Source organism: Castor canadensis, chromosome 5 (genome assembly GCF_047511655.1).
Source record: "Castor canadensis chromosome 5, mCasCan1.hap1v2, whole genome shotgun sequence".
NCBI classification, from domain to species: Eukaryota; Metazoa; Chordata; class Mammalia; order Rodentia; family Castoridae; genus Castor; species Castor canadensis.
In genome coordinates this window covers 14369410-14392435 of record NC_133390.1, presented here as the reverse complement: position 1 = coordinate 14392435, position 23026 = coordinate 14369410, and the positions used below count along the sequence as shown (strand labels likewise).

The following is a 23026-nucleotide window of genomic DNA, read 5'->3' as shown; positions in this document are numbered from 1 at the left end:
TCTTCTTGGAGGAATTGTTTGCTTAAGAAAAGTCTTTCTGCTTTCACTAGCAAAAGGATATGTGACTTACAATTCAGTAAATTTTAGTTTACAGGAGACAAAATTTAGAGATAGCTTTCCCTTATATTTGTATTTTGCAGCAATCCATCAGTCATTTACATTTCACTGTAATGAATAGTTAAACTTATTTGCTAAACAAATAACTACTTCAGGGAAAGGACACTGACTTAGTGCAATACCCAGCTTTGCTGGCCATGCATGCTCCTGTGTTCGAATGTTCCCTGACCAAGTGACCAAACCCTCCCAGAACTTCAGTTGTAATGAATTGTAATGGTGCATGCAAAACTGGTTATGTGACAGTTTTCTAGCCCACTGAAGTTAGAGAGACTTTAAAAATGAAATTCAGATAAAGGGGAAACCAGAAAAATCTAAGTGAGTGATATTATAAAAAACCTGATCTCACTTTGACTTAAAAATATCAGTGTCATGGGTGATAAAGGAAGGCTGAACTGCTCTGGATCAAAGAGATTTACAACTAAATGCTAAATGCAGTAAGTGATCCTGAGAACAGACTTTATACATATGCATATATGTTATGTAAATAATATATAGCACATATGATTACACATAAGTATATATGTAAATAATGTGTATATAAATCCATATGCAATTAAATAATAGTATTATTAAATTTTGCATTTTGTAATCTGTGATTAGATAGCAAAGAAAGCCCTTATTCTTAGGAAATTCGCACTACTGTTCTTATAACTTTTCTCTCAGAATCCTTCTGAATAAAAATACAAAACATGCAGATATATAATACCAACAACAGCTTCCTTCTCCCACACCCACCCCACTGCCAGGAACGCAACTGAAATTGCATCTTTGGTTTAAAAGTGCTTTAGAGAAAGGCCTGTTTATTTCACATGAGTATGAGCTTGGCTCTGCATATAGAGATAACTTTTAAAAATGTTCACATGGCCAATTCTAAACACTTGCTTTGGCCACTTATCTTCTCTGTGTGCTCAGATATGACATAGAAGAATGCTGATTTGCATGCATATTGAGTGACTCAGGCAAAAGGTGGAGCATGTAGAAGAGAAAAAAAAAAACAAAACCCTGCTATTTCCAATAGGTGTTTAAAATTTCCATGCCTTCTCCTTAAATAATAATAAATCTTGTTATTTACATTGTTCCTTTTTATGAAGTATGCCCTATGCCTTATAAATAGCTCAATAAACCCAGAATATACTTCTGAAGTGGATATGTGCCAGTGCTATTTCACAGTGAGGAAAGTGAGGCACAGTGAGGTTAATTGTCTGAATCAGCCCTGAAAATGAGTCACAGACACCAGAAATTCGACGGGACCTTAAAGATCAACCCCTTATTTGACACATTAGTCCCCTCCACACAGCTGCTGCTGAGCACTTCTCATTTTGAGAAACTGTCTCCTTTACAATCCATTCCTTGGTAGCTTTAGTTATATTTAATGAGTCTCAGTTCCAAGGCAATGTACACAGGCTTTCTTGAGTCTTAATTCAATCCCCTGGTCATTAAACCACATGAGTGGGTTTGATGCTGTAAAAATGAATGTAATAAACCATTGGGACCCAAAGATCGTACCATACCTTTTCAATGTTAATTTCTTTTTCATTTGAACTTAGAAACATGCAAAATGGCATTTCGCAAACTTGTGGGTTTATTAATATACCCAAATCTAATAGGATTCTGAAGGGGATCTATGCATAAAGCATGAATCCTCCAGAGGGGAGGAAAAATCAGACCTGAGAAATGCAAATGGGTAAAGGAGTGAATTATCAGGGAAACATAGCACTTTTAAATAGAGATCTTTGCGCATATGAGTTTTCAAAATCACAACAAAAAGTCTAATTGGTGACATCCCAAAAGAAAAATTGGGTCTCTTGCTCACAAAGGACCTTGTAAAAGAGTTGAATATTTGAGATTAAATGTGTTGCAGTTAGCATATTTTTGGTCCTGGATTCTGAATGATATCAATGGTAGCTAAAAGTAATAAACCTGGGATGCAATAGGTAAACAATGGGTTCCTGAGCAGAATTTCAAAATTTTAAGTGGACTCTTGTCAGAGGATAGGGATTGGCATGTGAAAGTTAGAAAGGGTGAAGGAAGAGAAAAGACAGAATTGTAACTTTCTTGTCTTATCAGGACTGAATATCAGGGACTTTCCATGCCTTAGTTAGTTCAGGTGGAATTGTGGGAAGGCAGATAGTGGAGGGTTTCAGCCGGCTCAGTAGTTATAGCAACACAGTGGGGTGAGATGTGACTGCTGAAAGTGAAATGATTGACTAATTCTTTTATTCAGCACCCTATACGGAATATCTTCCATTTTGGCTGTGCAACCCATGCTAAAACATTTCTTATTTTAATTCCAAGTTTTAGGCTTCTGTCAAGATTCTTTATTCATCATCTTCTTTCCTTTTTCTTTGGGGGCAATGGAAAGAAAGATATTAGGCATGAAAAACTGAAGTCACTATTTAAATACAGCCATAAGAGCAGCTATTTTACTTATTCACAGGTGGCTGGACATATTAAATGAGTTAATTATCTGAAGGATGTAGAATAGTGCAAGACACAAAATCAGTACTCAAGAATGCAGTTATTGTTACTTTTTTGTGGTTGTCATTTCTTTCGTGGTTTCTCCCAGGATTTATTTCTTTCAATCACTGACATTTTTTATGTATGTTAATCTCATTTCAAATCAATCTTTGCTATAAAGTTTTAGTACTATGTTTGGTTAATGACAAATAACTCCATATGTAGACTGCATTGTAGAAATCTCATACAACTATGACATGCTAAAAATGATTTAAGGAAATTATTAAAATGAAACAATAAACAAGCAAACAAACAGATTGTCTCTCAAGGGCCATGTGCCATGAATCCAGTACTGAGATACCTGTCTGGAACTCATTTTCCTGGTGGATCTTATCCAGTCCTATCTATAAGCTGAGCACTTTCAAATTTGTATCACTAGCCCTGATCACTTCCCTGAAATTCAGACTTGTATATTAACTGCCTACTCATAACTCTAATTAGGATTTCCATAGACATCCAAAACTCAAACTTAACATATTCATGACTGAAGTTTTGATATCATCCTTATTCCTCCAATTAAGTCCATCTAGAACCTTCTTCATCTCATATAATGACAACTGCATCCTTTGACTCAGGACAAAAATATTAGAGTGATGTAATCTTTCTCTTCTCCCCAACTTCCTGTGCCTCAGGATGTTATTATTGTCATTATTTATTATTGTTATTACTATATTATTTATTATTTGGGGTTCATTTTTAATTTTTTATTCTATAGGTATGAATTAAGTCATAACTGGCCTTACTGCCACCACAGCAATGCAATTTTTATAAGACTGGAAAACAGTCTCCTTGTTCTTACCCACTATTTAAAAAATAAACTTAACATATGGCACTTGTCTTATGTCAAAGGAATGCAGTGTGTTTTTCTTGACTTATGACTCAATTGCAACACTGAACAAAAGTTTGCTATTTCAGGGGAATTGGAGGGAATTTACTTCCTACCTTCCCTGTTAAACAAATTAATCACTTGAAGTAAATGTCTGCAATCTGAAATGTTTTAAGGTTCTTAAATAAATGAGTTTTTTAATTTAAAATCTGTGTCATATAAGATACAAAGGTTGTACTGATGGGTACTCAGTAAGTTATTTTTAAATAGAAGTCAAACTTGGAGATAAAAATTCTGCACGTTCGGAACATTCAGGATGTTATTTATGCACTTTCTTCAATGACTGTGCAATGCTTCACCCATTACTCAAACATATCCAATGCCACCACACTATTGGAGGCAAAGGAAAGAGGACCAGAGGCATATAGAAAAAAGCTTGCAAATGAGGACCACATTTAACATCCCTCAGGATATTATGCCAGTTCTGCATTCAAAGTGTTTCCAACTTTGATGATCTCTTACTCTTCCACTGCCATCACCTCTGTCTCTTGCCTTTGTTTCTTCAGTAGCCACCTGATGTTGCACTCTTTAAGAAAACTGCATATTTCTACCTTTGCCTTTGTAGAGTGTCTTCTTAATGCAACAACCAAGGATAAAAATCACATGACAATTGAAATTGATGTAGAAAAAGCCTTTGACAAAATTTAACATCGTTTTATGATAAAAGCTCTGAAGAACTTAGAAATAGAAGGAATGTACCTCAACATAACAAAGACTATATATGACAAACCTACAGCTATACTAAATGGAGAACAACTGAAATCATTTCCTCTAAAATCAGGAGAGACAAGTGTGTTCATTCTCCCCACTCTTATTTAATATAGTACTGAAAGTCTTAGCCAGAGCAATAAGACAAGAGGAAGAAATAAAAGGGATTAAAATAGGGAAGGAAGAGTCAAATTATCCCTATTTGCAGATGATATGATTCTATACTTAAGACCCCAAAGATTCTAGTAGAAAAATTCTTAGATCTGGTAAACATTTTCAGCAACATAGCAGGATATAAAATCAACATACAAAAATCAGTAGTATTTGTATATACCAATAATAAACAAGATGATAAAACAGAAAAACAATTCCATAAAAAGAGCCTCAATAAAATAAAATACATAGATGTAAACTTAAATAGGGAAGTAAAAAGCCTCAAGAATAAAAACTATAAAACTCTGAAGAAAAAAATTGAAGAGGACACCAGGAGATGGAAAGATCTCTTATGTTCATGGATTGGCAAAATTAATATTATGAAAATGGCTATACTAGTGAAAATAATGCATGGATTCAATGCAATGCCTATTAAAATCCCAATGTCATTCTTGGCAGAAATATAAAAATCAATTCTAAAATTCAGATGGAAGAATAAAAGACCCTAAATAACAAAATCAGTCCTGAGCAAAAGGAGCTGTACTTGCAGGTATCACAATACCAGATTTCAAATTGTACTACAGAGCCATAGTAACAAAAACAGCATGGTACTGGCACAAGACAAATACAATGACCACTGGAATAGAATAGAGCACCACACAACTACAGCCATCTTTTCTTTGACAAAGGAGCCAAAGACATACACTGAAGAATAGGCAGCCTCTTCAACAAATGGTGCTAGGGAAACTGGCTATCTGCACGTAGAAGACTGAAATTAGGTTCCTATCTCTCACCTTGTATACAAATCAGATCCAAATAGATCAAAGATCTTAATGTAAGGTCTGAAATATGGAAATTACTATAGGAAAAAGTAGAGAAAACTTTGAAAGATATAGGTATAGGTAATTACTTTCTTAATAGGACCCCAACTGCCCAGGAGATAAGAGCAAGAATTACAAACTTTCTGTACAGCAAGAGAAACAGTTACCATAATCAAGAGACAGTCCAGGGTATGGGAGAAAAATTCATCAGTTATTCAATAGATAAGGGATTAATATCCATAATATACAAATAGCTTAAAAAACTAAAGAGCAAAAGAACAAATAACACAATGAATAAACAGGCAAATGAATTGGACAGACTTCTCAGAAGAAGAAATATGAATGGCTAATAAATAAAGAAGAAATGTTCAACATCCTTAACCATCAGGGAAATGCAAATCAAAGCTACACTACAATTGCACATCATCTCAGTCAGATTGGCTGTCATCAAGAAAACAAACAATAATGCAGGAAAAAGGCACCAGCATACAGTGTTCTGGGCAAATTTGTACAACTACTATGGAAATCAGTATGGAAATTCCTCAAAAAAGTAAAGATAGACTTACCTTATGATACTGTTATACCACTCTTGAGTGAATATCTGGAGTGTAAATCAATATATAAGAGAGATTCTTGCATGCCCACATTTATTGCAGCTGTTTCCACAATAGACAAACTATGAAAACAATCAACGTGCCCATCAACCAATGAATGGATAAAGAAAACATATGTATGTATGTGTGTGTGTGTGTGTGTGTGTATTACATGAAATAAATGGCTCAGCCATAAAGAGAAATGAAATTATGTGATTTATAGGAAAATGGACGGAACTGGACATTATCATGCTGAGTGTGACAAGTGAGATTCAAAAGACCAAATATCAAATGTTCTTACTCATTTGTGGAACCTAGACCTAAAATGATTATCATAATAGTAGTAATAATGGGACTTAAATGTATATGGGGGACTGTCTGGGGGAATCAGTGGGAGGAGGGAAAGGAAGAGATACATATTAAGGGGTAAATAGAATTGAAGTATGGTGTGTATATACATATAAAGACAGCATTATGAAACTCACCAAAAAAAAAAAAAAAAGGAAAAAGGGAGGTGTTGAAATGTAATGGAGGGTGAACTTGTTCAAGACAAGAGTGTATGCTTGTATGAAATTCTTACAATGTAATCCCTTTATATTACTAATGTATGATAATTCAAAAATAAAATTTAAGAAAATAAATAAGATTAAGGTTCCCCCTAAAATAAATAAAATACAAAAATTCCAACAACAACCAAAGTGATCTGCTAATAATAAGAATCTGATCCTGTGAAAAACTGTCATCAATGGCTTTTCATTTCAGAAAGTGTAGAAGCTCTTCTAGTGGCCTTTGAAACCCTCCAGGTTCCACAGGTTCTCTCCTCTTACCTCTTCTCCCATTCCTCTTCCCCTTTCATTCTGTTCCAATCATACTGGCTTCTTTGCTATCTCCATATAATATACCAGACACACTTGCACCTAGAATACTAGTTCTGGTCCTTTCCCAGAACCTTCTTTTCCCAGGTGGCTCACCTCCTCGGCTTTTTCAAATCTTTGCTCAAACCTCATCTTTGCAAAGTGACATTATCTTAAATTCTGCAAACTACACTTCAGGCTTCCAAATTCCCTTCCTCCCGTTCTACTTGATGTTCTTTCCATACAACTTTTCAAGTTTAAAAAATAGAATTCACTTGATATGGGAATAAACCGTTGATTCTTTAGGTTCCTATAGAACCTAAGTTATTTGAGGCCTTGACTTTTTGTCTGTTTTGTTCACCGATGCATTCCAAGTGCCTAGAACATGGCCTGGTTCATGGTAAAAGCTCAGTGAGAAAGAATTTGAGCACATAATTAAGTATAGAGAACACATGTGAAAGACAGTGGCATCAAGATGGTACAGTGACATTAGAGTTTGGGTTTTCAAGAGAGGCATGTATTTAGAATTGGAAATTAATTCAGGTTTTGTCCAGGGCAACCTCTCTGATACTCCAAGATTCTGAAGTAGGACCTTTTTGTGACAGAGAGTCCTACAACCTGGACTTGAACATTCCCTGGGCCAGGAGTTAACACGTTTTTTCCCTCTTTCCTTTGCAAGACCTATAGACTAGAAGTTCATCCTTATAGTAATATCATCTTCTCCCTAGATCCTATACCAACTGTCATCTGAAGGATTTAGCTAAAGCTTCCTCCATTCCATGGGCCTCCTAAGTGTGTTTTTTCCTTTGTAGCCTAAAGATTTTAGTTATTTCAACTTCTCTCCCATATTCTGCATATGAACATTTTCAATCTACATTTGTACACAAATATGCAATGAAGTAAGGTCTGGGGTAATTGGGAGCTTTGGGAGGCAGGGCTATCCTCAAAATAGATTGTAATTTTTAGTTTTTGGTAGTACTAGGGTTTGAACTCAGTGCCTCACACTTGCTAGGCAGGCACTCTACCAATTGAGCCATGCTCTAGTCTAAAGGCAGATTATTGGACAGGAAAAGTTTCTACTTGAGATTCCCTTCTTTGCTTACAAAATTTTTTACCTAAATTTATAGCTTAAAGGAGTCTACAATAATGAGTCAAGATTTATTCATATGTCTATTCCTTCAAGATATGGAAGATTTTTAATGATGGAGTTCAACACAGTGTTGCTAAAGAGGGTTATTTTATCTTTTCATGTGCTGTTACCTCTGCGTGAAATCTGGAACACTCTCCCTTAGGTAACCATGTAGCTTGGTTTGTTCTTTATATTCTTTAATGTTTGACTCCCAATAATTACTTTCTACTGAGGACTTCCCTGGTATTCTTACATGAAATTACACACCCTATCTTTTCTCTTTAGTCTCCCAAATGTCATTTGCTGCTTTATTTTTCTTTATTACATTAATACCATCTATTATATTAAATTTTTACTTATATAATGTGTCCATTAGATGAACAGACTGTGAAATTCATGAGGTCAGAGATATTTCTGCGTGGTTTAGAACAGTGCTTACAGTAGCGCCCAGTAGTAAATGTTCACTAAACAAGGACATCTATTTGTGTGTCTGCCTTTCTGTCTGCCATTCTGCCTACCTAATGTCTAGAAGAGTATACTCTAGAATGTTAACTCTGATGGCTTTCCTGGATGTTTTATGTACTTCCATATTTCTTCATTTTAAGTATAATATGTAGAAAATAATATTCTTTTTATAACCACATAAACATAAAACTTTTCAAAAAGCATGCTGGAGAAGGAATCCATTTAGATCTTAGGGAAGGGCAACCATAACAAAGAATATGCATGTTGGTGTGGTATTCTTTGTTTTCCCCAGTATCTCAAAAAATATCACCTGATCCAACTGTACATGAACATTGGGTTAATTTATTGAAGGACAGAAAGATAGAGTAGGAAGGAGGAATAGACAAAACTGTAAGGTGTGTTTTCTTAGTCATTCACAAAATAGAAACTAGGCTCAAGTATATTTTTTTTCACATTTTGCCCATGAAATTTGGGTTAGCATTTGCTTATTGAGATCTAGCTCTCTATGCTGGTCATGTTGGTGGACATCTAACCAAGTAGAACAGAACACTTTAAATCCCACCTTCTCAGGCATGCCATGTTCATGTTTTCATTGCTTTTTAAAGAAACCAAGCTTAGAATCCACTGTGATCCATTTCAAATAAACATTTTAAGTCATTATTACCCATTAACACTGTTTGGGCTCAGAACATGTCTCAAAGTATGACACCTTGGAGTGCTGAGTACTTTGATCTGAAAGAGATTGGAAAAGCTCAGAAGCAAAGTCTTTCTGAATTTCTCCTGCCATCCTGTCTCCATCATTTTTTCTCAACCCAAGGGAGTCACAGAAACTTAGAACTCTTCTCTCCCAAAGAAAGCTATCACACTCTCCTTTTTCTCTTAAAGGTTCTCATTCCACAGGAACCTGCCACACACCCAGTGGAAAGCAATGCTACCCGGATAGTCCAGGAAGAATCAGATGGGTCTTCCTGGGTTTCCCTCTTCTGTCTGTTACCATTAAATCATTCCTTGTGTCCAATCATATTTCTACATAGCTGTCTATTCTTCATCCAAATAAATTAAGTATAAAAATGGCTTTAGAGACTGGGGTTATAATCCAGCAGTAGAGCACTTGCCTAGCATGTGCAGAGCCCTGGGTTCCATCCCCAGCACTAAAAAAAAGAGTTTTGCGCCTTTGAGTCATCATTTCTAAAGACTCCTGGGTCACTTAAAACTTTGATTAAATAAATTTGTTATGCTTTTCTCTTATTAATTTGCCTTTTATATGATTGTCACCCTATAAGACGTCTCTGAAAATTTGTCAAAAGAACCTGGCAAATCCTAGAAATAATGAGACAGAAGACTATTGATGAAGAAGGGTGAGGGACCTAGAAGGAGGAGCTATGAGTCTTTTCATATGTGTGCGTAAGCTTCAAAAATTTATAAATATTAGATTTATTTCTTTTTTAATAGCAGTGCTGAACTAGAGCCCTGGGCCCTAGTCTAGTTGAGCATATATTTTTGTAAATAAAGTTTTATTGGAACACACTGTGTCCACTTATTTGCATATTGCCTATAGCTGGCTGTTTTCTGGCTGAGTGAAGTAGTGGTGACCAAGACCAGATAGCCACAAAGCTATATACTTTTTGGCTTCTTTACATAAAAATTTTGCTGGCCAGTGTTATGTGGAACTGTCTGAGGCTACATTTTGCTAAGTTTGGCCTTGAGAAAGCAGAAGCTGCTGAATCTACTCCACAGTGCATTTGGTGCTCAGCGCCTCAGCTCTTTTTGAAACGTGTGAAGGGACGGAAGCCAGGCTTCCACCAGGGGTCTAATGAAGCAGAGGGATGTCCAATGGGCAGCAAGTTCTCAATACCTCTCAGGGTCACCTCCTAATGAAAGACTCAGAGCCAGTAGGTTACTGATGGGGAGAATATCCAAGAAAGAGACAGAGGAGATGAGGCGAGTCAAAACCTCGCTGGTCCAAAGTGTTCTCTGGAGTCTTTTTACATTTTAACTTCTAGAGGACACAAATCTGCCTGCTAGTATTTCCTGAATTGAATTTTGTCCTTAGAGACATGCACACTGCTCCCATTGACTTCAATGGGAGTAATGGGCCATTTGGTCCCACAACAGCTGTGCTGGCTTCAGGCTATTTAACAAACTCCTAAACAAATCCCAGTAAAGTGCTCTTTAATGGGTACATAATTCTGTGTGGGAGGCTGGTACTGAGCACACCTAAGTCCTTTTTTTTCCTTCAGGTTTGCTAAGTTTACTCCTTTTTATGGCTCGATAATTACTGCAACCAAGAACCCTGAGTCAAGCAGTATTAAACTCACTCAAAGTCTCAGGATGTCTGCTTTTATTGATCTCAATTGATCTGTTTACTCTCTGGGTTCCAATTTAATGACTCAATTGATTATTCATTTGCATTTTAATAATGTGGACAAAATCATTTTAACATGAATCATCTCTCACTTAATGGGTGATACACAAAATTATTTGGTTTTTCAGTTTCAACAAGTATTTATTGAGCATCTGAGCTCAGGTGAATTTAAAAGGGATATAAAAAGATCATTGCAACCTATGTAAAAGAAACAACAGCTTGATTTTCTGCTATATAAAGTACCCATCATATAGGAGTGGCCCACCTAATGTCAGAGGGTGGATAGGGCATCAATTTTTATGTCATCCAGTTACTCATTACATTTTGCTACATACAATATAAAATCTACAATGCTCACACCTTTGTTTGAACTTTTTAAAAAATCCCAATGTTTCATTGATTTGTGTTCCTTTTGGATGGTTTTGCTTTGCTGGAGATGTAGAAGTAGAGAGAGATTGTACGATAAAGAGTTCATCATAATGAAACTGAGTATGACTTTATTATCTCATGAAACTCTAACAAAGGTAGGCCACATGGAAGATCTAACTACACTTATGTTTACTGTATAATATTCTACCTGAAGACTCTTTAAATATGTTTGTGGAGTTCATTTGATAATATGTTTTCTTCCCGTACATCAAGCAGGTGAAGCTATAAAAATATGACTGCCTATGGCTAAAGCTTCCCAGTAGGACTGATTTCAATGTAATATTTATGAATTATATATCCAATCACACACTATCTTCACTTCTTTTTAAAATGAGATGAGACATAAGAAAATACATAAATGCATATTTTCACTGTAATAGTCACTTTTCTCTGACACTATAAGATGCAACTAGATTTTCTACCAAATAAAGGAGGCACACCATTCATTCTCTGGGGAATAATAAGTGCTAATGGTTGGTGAAAGGGCAAGGAAAAATGAAATAGTATTAAAAAGTTTGAAAGTGCTCCCTTTTACTAATTTTCACTGATAATTTTATTATGCATAATACTCAATATGTAGCTCAAAGAACAGAGCTAATCTGAATTCTTGAACGACAAATTCAGACAATAGTGTTATTTTTTTCTACATGGAATTAATGAATTCTTTTCTATGTCAGGTCTGTGGTAGGTGGCATATAATAAACATAAATGAGATAAAATTCAGGAATTTCCAATCACATAGACATGTAAATATAACATAAAATAGGACATGTGAGATATGCTTCTATTTCCAAAGTGTTATGGAACCCTCTGGTGGTCTCTGGCAACTCAAGGAACTCATGGAGAATGAAGTAGTCCATCAAAGAGTGAGTTGTGTAGAGAAGCATTCATGGAGCAGCCTCAGGAAGAGGAGTTAGGGGAACGTGGGGGTATTTAAGAAATGATGGACTTTTCATCACAGCTGACATGAGTGTATTGGTGGGGAGGAAAGCTGGTGCCTAGATTAGTAAAGACGAAAAATGGCTCAATGGTGAAAAGCTTTGATTTAAAAAAGGCTTTGGACTTTATTGTGTGGACACTGGAGAGTCACTGGGTGACTGTAAACTAAACAAAATACAGTCAGAAGTCTGATAAATCCTGACATGTAAGCAGAAGTCAGAGGGGAAGTTACTAATAAAATTAAAAAAAAATCCTTCAAATGGTGCAGGGTCAGAGAAAATATCTACTGAGATTGGATCCTGAAAAGCCACATTTCCATCCTTCATCCTAGAACAAGTGATAGAACAACTCAAACCTTGTTATGGGGCTCAATGCCAGGATTCCTAGTCCCTTTCAGAGGAAAATGGTCCACTTTGATGGTACAATCTCTCACTGAATTCTTGTTTGTCTACCTACTTTGGAAACTTTTCCAGACATTTGTATAATTACTTAATAACTTAGAATCTTATTCTAATGTCATTTTAATTGTGTTTACAGTCTTTTTCTTTTTTTAGGGGGGTTTTAACTCTGGGCTTCTGCTTGGTAGGCAGCCACCCTACCACTTGAGCCATGCCTCCAGCCTTTTTTGCTTTAGCTAATTTTTCAGGTAGGGTCTTGTGCCTTTTGGCCAGGGTTGGCTTTTACTGTGATCCTCCTACCTCCATCTAGCTAGAATATAGTTATGCACCCCCACACCCTGCTGTTCTTACAGTCTTAATAGAGTTGCACAAATGAAATAACATCTTTAATCTTGTAATTGGATTGTAACATATATCAGCCAGGTGATATTTAAAAGAAAACAAATTTGATAGTGAAAAGATCATCAGAAAAAAATCAATAAACCAAAAGTTATTTGCATACACTACCCATGGAATCCTAAATTACTTTAGAATTCTCAACCAGCTGCATATTGGACGACATTTTCATGCACTCCACTCTACTAATTGAGTCTCATGTCTATAGAACTCTTTGCTTCCCCTTGTTCAGAGCAGGCATGGGCAGGGGAGGTCTTGCATGAGTCCCATACCTGTGCTGTCTTCATATACCACAGTAACTGTTTTCCAGTTGTAATAGAGGACCAGATCCAGGACCGCCCTGCTGATAGCTGCATAATCTGGATAGAGGTTGATGTAAAATAAGTCTCTGTTGTCCACTGAGGGGTGTTTCCAGCGGGTCTGTATGTGTGGAACTTCTAGAGCATTGCAAATGGATTGGACGGCACTGACCGAGGAACTGTGGGAAGGGCCAAAGAGGGCAGCCACACCAAGAGCCAACTGGTCACATGCTGATAAGGTTCAAAGATAGGAAAGGGAGGGAGAAGGAGGGCAGGAAAAGGGGAGAGAAAAAGAGAGTTCTATGAGTTTGGTTTTTCCCTTAATAATTCTTGTATTTAACAATTGAAAAATATCCTACATTCCCCATCTCTATGGGAGGGAGAATATGCTCCTTTCAACTTCTAATATGCTTGAAAGACTAAGATACTGATAGATGTAAATGTAGAACTGATTAGTAATACATCATAGGGCCAACTCCCTGCAAATAAAAATGAATTACTGGTCTCGCTTCATTACTTTCAATCAGATGGAGTCTAAATCCCTTTCTTGATGTGGTGTTACCCAAAAGCACTTCGTGGGCTAAGTAGCCAACCATTTATCAAATGTATGTCATATGAATGAAGTTCTCTCATATGGCATGGTGGAAATGAAGACATCACTGTGGTCACAGAACTCAGAAAAAAGACCCTGTGGCTGACTGCAAAGGGCTTTAGCTCCTGTCTTCCCAAATCTCAGACAAGAGTTCGAGGTTATTTGAAATACTGCTGAAGTGTTCATAGGATGACTAATTAATTACAGAATAATGGAATAGCACAGCTTACAGGAATCTGCAGAAGACATTTGATTCAGCCCAGTCATTTCATAGACAATGGGTTTAGTCATGGCCTCTGAATAGTGACAGAGCTGAATTAGGGCTCAATGACCCCAGCTCAAGGTCAGGTCCCAATCTTCAGTCAACAAGTAGCCTAACAAAATGAAGTAATCACACACTTAAGCTTTTACTTACAAAGCAGATTTTTTTTCACTATAAGAGTATATGCATTCATTGAGAGAATTTAAAATATTTAAAGTAGGTAGAAAACCTAAAGACTTTGTACTTAGTTCATCATCTTGGGAAAATAACCTCTGGTTTTTTCTACAATTAGGAACATTATATAAATGCAGTTTGATCCATTGTTTTCTTCATTGAACACAATAGCATACCTTTTCTCCAAGTTAGTACAAATTCTTCAAGAGGATGTATTTTTCTGTGTGTAGAATAGACCATTTCATGGGAATGTCATTTACTTAAAATCACTCTTTTAATTCTAAACATTTAAGAGCTCCTTTTAATTTTTGACTGTGATAAATAATATTAGAGTACTTATATTTTCTTTCTGTATCTTAGTCTACTTCCTGAGAGCAAGTTTGCAGGAGTTGAGTTAGCAGCTATTATTAAAGGGTTTTGATATTTTTTAATTGTTTGTTACCAAAGTCTCCTCCAGAAAGGTTGGAGCAGTTTGTCCTTGACAACCATGTAAAATAGTGCTACTACTCTCATGCTAGGAGGCATAAAATATGAGTTTAAATGCATTTTTAAATTTACATTGTAATTCTATTTTAGAGGAATTTAGAACTGCCAAGAGATAATTATTAAGTACTAGAATTAAACAATAGCTAAATTTGAGTGAAATTGTGTTGGGCCTTATAATAATGTCATTTTACAAATAAAAATAAGTAGAAAAGCTACATGGCTCTGTTACATTTCTCTGACTTAATTTAAAGAGAATAATGAATAAAATTCTGATGGCCACATTGCAGACCTGTAAGGGAAGCCAAATGTAGAGTCATTTACAAGGTTTCTGACACTGTGTTGCTGGGTGTTGAATTATTTACCACCTGAGCTATGAAGATGTGTGGTTGTCTGCATTAAGTGCTGTAGGTGTAAATTGTCATTGTCCTCAGAAGCTTATGTCTGGATGTGTGTTCATTACTTAGCCAGGTAAAATGTGGCCAAGGGAGGGTGTGAGCTGTTGTTCTCTGCAGCATGAGCAATGGATTGAGATTCCTTCTAATACATAGCTCTGGGAAGCTAATATTACTTGACAGAAAATCAATCCTTTTGGATTCTGTTTGCCAGCAAATTACCAGTTTTAAGAAGCTTTCGGGTGTTTAATTTATAAGCATGGCAGGTACTTCAGATGACAAGAAAGATTTCAATTTTTTTGTGGGTTGAAGTAGCCTTGCTAAATGTGGTTGCCTGTCTATGGCATTTGCTCAGTTGTATGTGTGTATGTGTGTGTGTGTGTGTGTGTTTGTGTGTGTGTGTGTGTGTGAGAGAGAGAGAGAGAGAGAGAGAGAGAGAGAGAGAGAGAGAGAGACAGAGAAAGAGAGAGAAAGAGGGAGAGAGAGAGATTGAAAAAGACAAACTGAGAAAGAGGAGATAGATGTGACTCAGATACATAATGCATATGAAGATATCTTATAAACTTTAGAGCACTGTATAAAGTTTTACTATTTTTCACAGACAACTCTGATTTATAATGTATCTCCAACTCCACCTATCATTTGTTTCCCTTTTTTATTTTTGGCTATACTGGGTTTGAGCTCAGGGTCTTGTACTACTACTTAAGCCATGCATCCAGCCCTTCTTGCTTTTTAGATTGTCAGATAGGATCTCTTGATATTCCCCTGTGTCAGCCTGAGGAGGATACTTTCCTATCTATGCCTCCTCAATAGCTGGCATTATAAATGTATCCCACCAAGCTCAGTTTATTTCTTGAGACAGGGTCTTGCTAAGTTTTTGTCTAGACTGACCTCAAATCTTGATCTTCCTGCTCTTCACACCTCACGAGTAGTTTGAGTTATAAGAGTGAGCCACCATGCCTAGCCTCTTTCTTTTTCTTTTCTTTCTGTTTTTGAGACAAGTTCTCACTATGTAGGTCAGGCATTCTTAAACTTGCCTCAGCCTCCATGTGCTGGGATTACAGGCATGTACTCCATGCCTGGCTTTTACACCTTAGAAAAGAAAGTAATCTTATACTAAGGTCATTCTATAGGTAGAAAAGTTGTAAATAGTGCTATAATTCCTGCAGAACAGTGTATGAAGCAAACACATCCTATGAAAGAACTAGGTTAATTCAGTTAGCAACCAGCATTCAGTTACTTGGAAATTCAGTTATGGGGTGAACATGAGTTCACTGTCTTCTCTTTATTAATGTATCTACAGTGGGCATGGCACAGTCTGTGAGGAAAAGATCCCCTCCTATTAAGGGGTGATCAGCAAATGTTTCCACACAAACTCCTTTATCTGGTAACTTGATGGCGCCCTTGTCAGAAGCCATGATTCAGGTATATTGAGTGTGATCTTGCTTCAAAGAAATGTTCTAGAAGTGCTCAGGGTATGTCTAAACCAGCCCCTCACCACCGCATGAATCTTTCCATGAGAGAAAGCTTGAAGCCTCCCTATAAATTAGACTACTTTCTGGGCACTTGTCTTTTATTCAGAAGAAAAAAGAGAATGAAATTCAGATTTGTTCTTACAGATTTAATCGTCATATTTTTATAATTTTGTGGAAAGGAGCAAAAAGAAAGAAAAACAGTTAGGAAGATCCTAGGTATTCCAGCAGCTGGCAACCTGTTAAAATTCAAGGTGTGAGTTAAGTGTGTGCTGGGCATTTCCACATGCTCGATGGATGACCTTCCACAAAGTTTTATTTAACCGCATGGTACAATTTCATGGTGATATCTCAGCTTCAGGAAGGAAAAACAGATCAAGCTTGACATTTTCCATTCACAGCTGCACCAGTTAATCATAGAGTGGAGGGCACTGAAGGGTGAGCTAATCAGAAAGACCCAGAAAACAGTGTTTGGCAGTGCCCGTTAGGTCAGTTCAGACTGCATTGATCAGTGATATCGAGGACCGAGATTTCCTGTGACCCACTTGCACTAAGATGTCCTGTTTGAGAAAGGGCAGGTAGAGAAAAGGAGGTGACCTGTGGATCAGACATACCACCCAAAGAAGCTTTTAAAAGTAGAAAAATAGTTACCTCTCCGTGAGGCTTCAAAACTGTCAAATAGATTAATTCTTTGGATGTCATAGGTTAATGTAGTATTAGGCATCAGTGTTCGGTTTCTGTTAATGCTGGTGACTGCAAACTTGAAAGCTAATTCTTCAACATTAACAGGTTCGTTTTCCACGGTTTCAAAAATCCCTCCTGTAGAAGCAAAAGAGATGCATGAGATGTATTAGTTACATGATTCACAGTTTTTTTTAAAAAAGGAAGAATGCAAACTAAAAATAAAATATGCAAAATGATAATTGAAAGGATCAATGCAGATCCCCAATTCAGAGCTGAAAGTTAAGTTTATCAGCATGTGCCACATGAAGACAAATAATACTAACTACTAATGTATGCTCAAATCCAATGCTGAATAATATGATACCTCTCAGGTGTCAACTGTGTTCCAAATATTTTGTGCCATGGAAGGGTAGTTAATAATAGCGCAGAGAACAATTTTCTATGGTTTGGATAAGAATTGCACTGTACTTGACCTAATCATGATTTGAGTTCTATTCTGGTAGGGCCACCTTCCTTAGAATGAAGACCTTTGTATCCAGAAGCAGACATCCCCTATACTAAAGGGATCGTGCAAATAGTTCAGTAAGGTCCAAATGGAATATACATATCTTGCAGTTTTTAGAATGCAAACATCTTTTCTATGCTTCATGGCTCAGAATTCTGGGGTCATATTCCAGTACATTCTAGAGTACATGGGCAGATTTAAAGAACTGTCATTTTCTTTTTCCTTTTTTATAAATTGTTTGGTCATGTTCCTCCCACCCACTGGTTCTGCTTTCCCCCCAAAATTTCCTATTTTATATTCTTGTCGTATTATTTATTTCAGGTCTACATTCTACATATCAGCTAAAACATACGGTATTTGTCTTTCTGAGGTTGAGTTATTTCACTTAATGTGATGATCTCCAGTTTCATCCACTTTCCTGTGAATCACATAGTTACAATCTTCTTTACACCGAACAATACTCCATTATTTCTGTGTACACACACATCACATTTTCTTTATCCAATCATCCGTTGTTGAGCACCTAGGTTGGTTCCATATCTTGGCTGTTGAAAATTCTTAATGGTCTTTAAGAGTTGCTGTGGTATTTTCACTAGACTCAGAGCATCTGATAGAAGCTCTATTAGCTGACCTGCATTTAGCTCAATAACCGATTTACCCGAACTCCTCATTTCTTTTGAAAATATACACATATAACCCGATGCTTGTGGAGTGTTGAACACTGATACTTATCAGGCTGCTGCTTTTCTACTCTTACCATTGAGTGATTCCTTACTGAAATTCAGTTGTTGGATTTTTTCCAAACATCTTTGCTTGATTGACTTGTAAGTGCTTTGTTCTTTCTTAACTCAAGAAGGAAAGAGAAGAATATTAAAAATCTGAACTGAAAGTCACAAATAACCATGAAGAATATGATTTATGTACATTCTTTCTTAGAGAACTCCAATTGCTAGACTTTAATTAAAACTAATTACCCTGATTCTACTTTGAAATAGTAGCAAATGCACATCTATAATATTTGTTTTTGCTAAACTGACTTATTCTATTAAATTATCAACAAAAAAAATAACCAACTAAAGTGTCAGACTATGAAAGAAAAGAAGGTTCATATTGGGCTAATTTGGCTCCTTTTTGGTATATTTCTGGAATTTATAGGCTGATAGTATGAATCATTCATTCATAGATGCTTTCCCTACTCTCTGAGAAACCATAGTTGAAAACTGTATGACAAGTTTTGTGATCATGTTAACTTTCACCTAATGACCCATGTTGGACATTTATTCCAAAGCCACTATTAGAGAGCTCTCCATTTTTTTTTCCTTTTTAGGGACTGGGGTTTGAACTTAGGGTCTTGAACTTGTTAGGCAGGTACTCTTCCACTTGAGCCACATCCCCAGATCTTTTTGCTTAGTTACCTTTCAGGTAGGGTCTCAATTTCTTTCAACCCTGGCCAGCCTGAACTATGATCCTCGTATTTATGCCACCCATGTAGCTGGGTACACTCACATGACAAAATTTGATGAAGCTTCATTAACTTCTTGCCTATGCTGGTCTTGAATCACAATCCTCCCAATCAATACCTCCAATGTAGCTAGGATTTACAGGTGTGAGCCATTACATCCAGCCCTAAAATTTTCTATTTAAGGGAATGACTGGGTCAGACAATTATAAGCAGGGATTTGGGGATGGATTTCCAGTATCTTCTCTCAGAGCTATTAGTGGTTGCTGGACAGGAAGATGAGAAGCTCAGATGATAGACACTAAATCACCAAGGAAGATGGATGTAAGGTGAGTTACTGCCATGGTCAAGATGACCCCCCACACGGGCTCTTTGGTATTAAGACTTTCACAATAATAATTAGACAATAATTATTATTGTCTGTCTCTAATCCCAGTGAAAGCCTTCATGAAGAAATACGATTCTTATGCAGAATCGCCATCCCCATGGAGACGAAGGCATCTTAAGACATTGTGGCTGCAATTATTTAAGAAAAAAGTCAACTGCGGGCTCAAATATGAGCAGCGTTAGCACTGCAGAGTAGGCTGGTGAGAGGACACAAACATCTGGTTGGGAATAAAAGTCCTGAGTTTTGGACCTTGGTTTACCTAACTCCTCTTTGAGGAGGGTGTTTAAGTATTGGGAAGAAAGTCACCATTGTATGTACTGTATTTAAATTTTATACCATTCATTAAGGTAGCAAATATTGTTCCTGATTTTTTATGTATAAAAAGGGATTAGAGAGGATATCATTTTACCCAGCTAATTCAGTCACAAAGTTTTATCTTGTACATACTCATATGTCTAATTGTCTAATATCTATCTATCTATCTATCATCTATCTACCTGTCTGTCTGTCTGTCTTCACATTCTCTTCTTCATCTCATAATATGGCTTTGTAACTTTTGTCTGTAAAGTGAATATAATGTAGTCAAAGCACTCTGTAAACACAATTCTTCCCCAGAAAGATTTCAGTATTATTACCATGGGTATTGGGGATAAAACTGAGTTGGCACCAATTGTAGAACTTCTTGCTAAGCTAAAAATTATTCCTTTGGTGTATAGTTTTCTTTTACATAAAGCTGAATGTGCCTGAGTCTATGAGAATTTTAAGTGTTTTTATTACATGGTTAGAGTGTGTGTGTAGGTGAACTCTGTTTTGTCATTTTGAAAGAAATTTCTTTCATTTCTTCACCAAATGAGAATTATTTTATGGTATCATTAGCTCTGCACCCTATCAAATTCTTCTTTTCTCCTAGAAATGGCATCAGATAAATACCAAAATTGGTGGAGAAGTACTAAGAAAGTAAAATCTGGAAAAAACAGGAGAAGGTGACCAAGAGGAGCCAGACTACTGCCTCCCAGGGAGTAGTTTAAGAATTGGATATTTACTCTCTTTTCCTTATCCCCTTAGCTTCATATTCAAAATGTGAAATCTTTGATAAGACAAGTAGAAGGACATATATCTTGCTAGGGACAATTGTGTGATCTGTTCCTCCTTCTATCCCTCCCTTTCTTCTTTTTCTTACTTTTTTTTTAATTTGAGATTTGTGACTGTGGACTATTAATGAGGTACTTGAAACCTTCTATTGTGTCTGTATAGAGGGAACTTCTGGCCCCAGCCATTTGGAAGTCAAGGGTCTCCTTGGTTGGAGAGGAAGAATCCCTACCTCATTCATTCCTCTTCCTCCTGTGATCTGGTACCTTCCTGTTCCCTCATCCTTCCCTCTCTTCCTTCTAACACTGTTTCTTTTACTGCCCCTCCCCTCATTTGAACTGAGCTAAGAGACCTCTACTGTTAAAAATTCACTGGGTGTTAGAGAACACATTGGGAAAAGTGAAAATAGGAAGCCAGTGTAGGCTCAAGGGGGAAAGAAGTCAAGCAGCTCCCCTCACCCCCCTTATTTTCCCTAAATTTCTGGAGACATGTCAGTGGATGAGGAAAGAAGACTAGACTTAGAGAGCTCAGGATGATGAACAAGCTTTTATGTTCTGCTGTAACTCTTGAGAAGTAGAGTATAGCAGATGGAGAACAGGAGGGTAGGAAACCTCAAAACTACAGGCCTGGTGTTCCACATACTTCCATCATTTACACCTGATGTGTGGGAAGTAGTGAGAAACCACATTTGTCTTTATTATAATGTGGACAGGCCTAGTGAGTCCTTGTAGATTAGAAGCAGTTGGGTGGCAAAACCCTCTGCTAGCACCATTTGAAATGATGAGCAACAGTCAAAGGGCATCATTAACACACACCCTAGCCTCTTTCCCCACTCCCTCCCCTCAAACCACTTTCAGCCTGATGTCACAGTATAGGATGATTTTTCAAGTAAAGGGTTAAAAAAGTAGAAAAGATCATTTTTTGAGTCATGTCCTGACTTTCCATGTGAATATGTGTGCCATTTGAAATGAAAAGGGTAAAATCATATTTCTTGTAAATACCAAAATAGATATAAGTTCTAAAAAAATGAATGTTTTTCTGTTCTTAATAAATGTGTGCATTTAGGCTTTATTTTTGAGGACTGTGGGTTTCTTTTCTTGATTTTCCCCATTGTACTCTGCTGGGAAGAGGAGATGTTGTATCTAAGACTGATGCTAAAAGGCTTCATCCTTTATACTGTGTTCCCTCACTTGGGCAAAGCTGCCACACATAATCACTAAACAAAGGACATGAAACAAATAAGTAGTGTGCCCATGGTTTTGAAACTAAGACACTTGTGTGTTTGTGTGTATGTTATTGTTTGGGCTCTATTCCACATTCTATCCCCAACACCTAGTACCTCACTAGGTAGCTGCATTTGGTAATAGTGTCTTTAAAAAGTGATTAGGTTAAAAAGAATCACCTTGGGTGGCCACTCACCTAGTCTGTCCTTATAAGTAAAAGAAATGTGGGCACACAGATGTACACTATGGTATGAGCACACAGAGGAAAGTCAATGTGAGGATAGAGACAAAAGGTGGCCATTTACAAGCCAAGGAAAGAGGACTCAGGAGAAACCAAACCTCCTGATACTCTGATTTTAGTCTTCCAGTCTCTACATCTGCAAGAAATAAATTTCTGTCATTTCAAGACCCAGTTTCTAGTATTTTATTAGTAGCCTTAGGAAACTAATATTTATTTTCTCTTTCTACTTTAAGGGCTTTCAAAATGGGAAATTTTAATGGAAATAATATCTATGCAAGTAGAATCTTCTAATAAGATTCTGATTTTATGGCATAGCAATGTAAGATAAACAAAGGGGAATTCACTATAAATCTCAGTTTAGATGGTAGAGTTCCAACATTGCAACGGTGTCTCTGTTGGGAGACTTCTGCACCAATGAGGAAAGTTATGACCCAGATAGTTGTGTTTTTGAGACCACAAAGACACAGACAGAAGCCACATATAATAATACCTTATACATAGAACAGGTTGCATTTGAAGGGAGATGGTGGGAAGGATGAAGAGTGGTTATGTGAAGGCTTGTTGTTTGCACCAAATAATTTCATCTACGCTTACAAGAAAATTGTTCATAATCATAAATTCTGCTATTGCTGAGTTAACAACATGGTCATTGCAGGCAAAGGGTAACACTTAGAGAAGGCTAAGGCTAATGGTATACTTCAAGATTAGTCCTAATTTAAGCCCAAAGCAATGGTGTACTTGTGAGCATTCCATCATGATAGTGAAATGACTAAGATAATTCATTTATAAAGAGAAAAGGGGTACTTGTGCCCACCAATTGGCAGATTCCTGTCTATGACCAATTTCTGCTATATCTTTGGGCTTGTGATGAGGCAACAGACCAGAAAGCAAAGAGGGGAAGGTGGGGGAAGGGACTCACAGTCCTTTGGAAGGCATGTCCTTGTTGACCAAAGAACCTCCCACAAGCTGCACTTCATGAAGGTCCACAGT

The 23026-nt window shown here is 36.8% G+C and overlaps 1 protein-coding gene across 9 annotated transcripts in view; it reads right to left on the bottom strand.

Annotated features, from left to right (window-relative positions):
* Positions 1–23026, bottom strand: part of Grik1 (glutamate ionotropic receptor kainate type subunit 1) — a 379854-nt gene that overhangs the window by 130652 nt on the left and 226176 nt on the right. For all 9 annotated transcript variants that reach the window (XR_012447881.1, XM_074072841.1, XM_074072843.1 and 6 more), the window contains exons 2-3: positions 17099–17266; positions 13043–13300 (exon numbers count right to left, since the gene is read on the bottom strand). Coding sequence is in view for 8 of the 9 variants with exons in the window: in XM_074072841.1 (XP_073928942.1) it covers positions 13043–13300; positions 17099–17266 (426 nt within the window). In the remaining variant the exon portion in view is untranslated. The remainder of the gene's footprint in view (positions 1–13042; positions 13301–17098; positions 17267–23026) is intronic.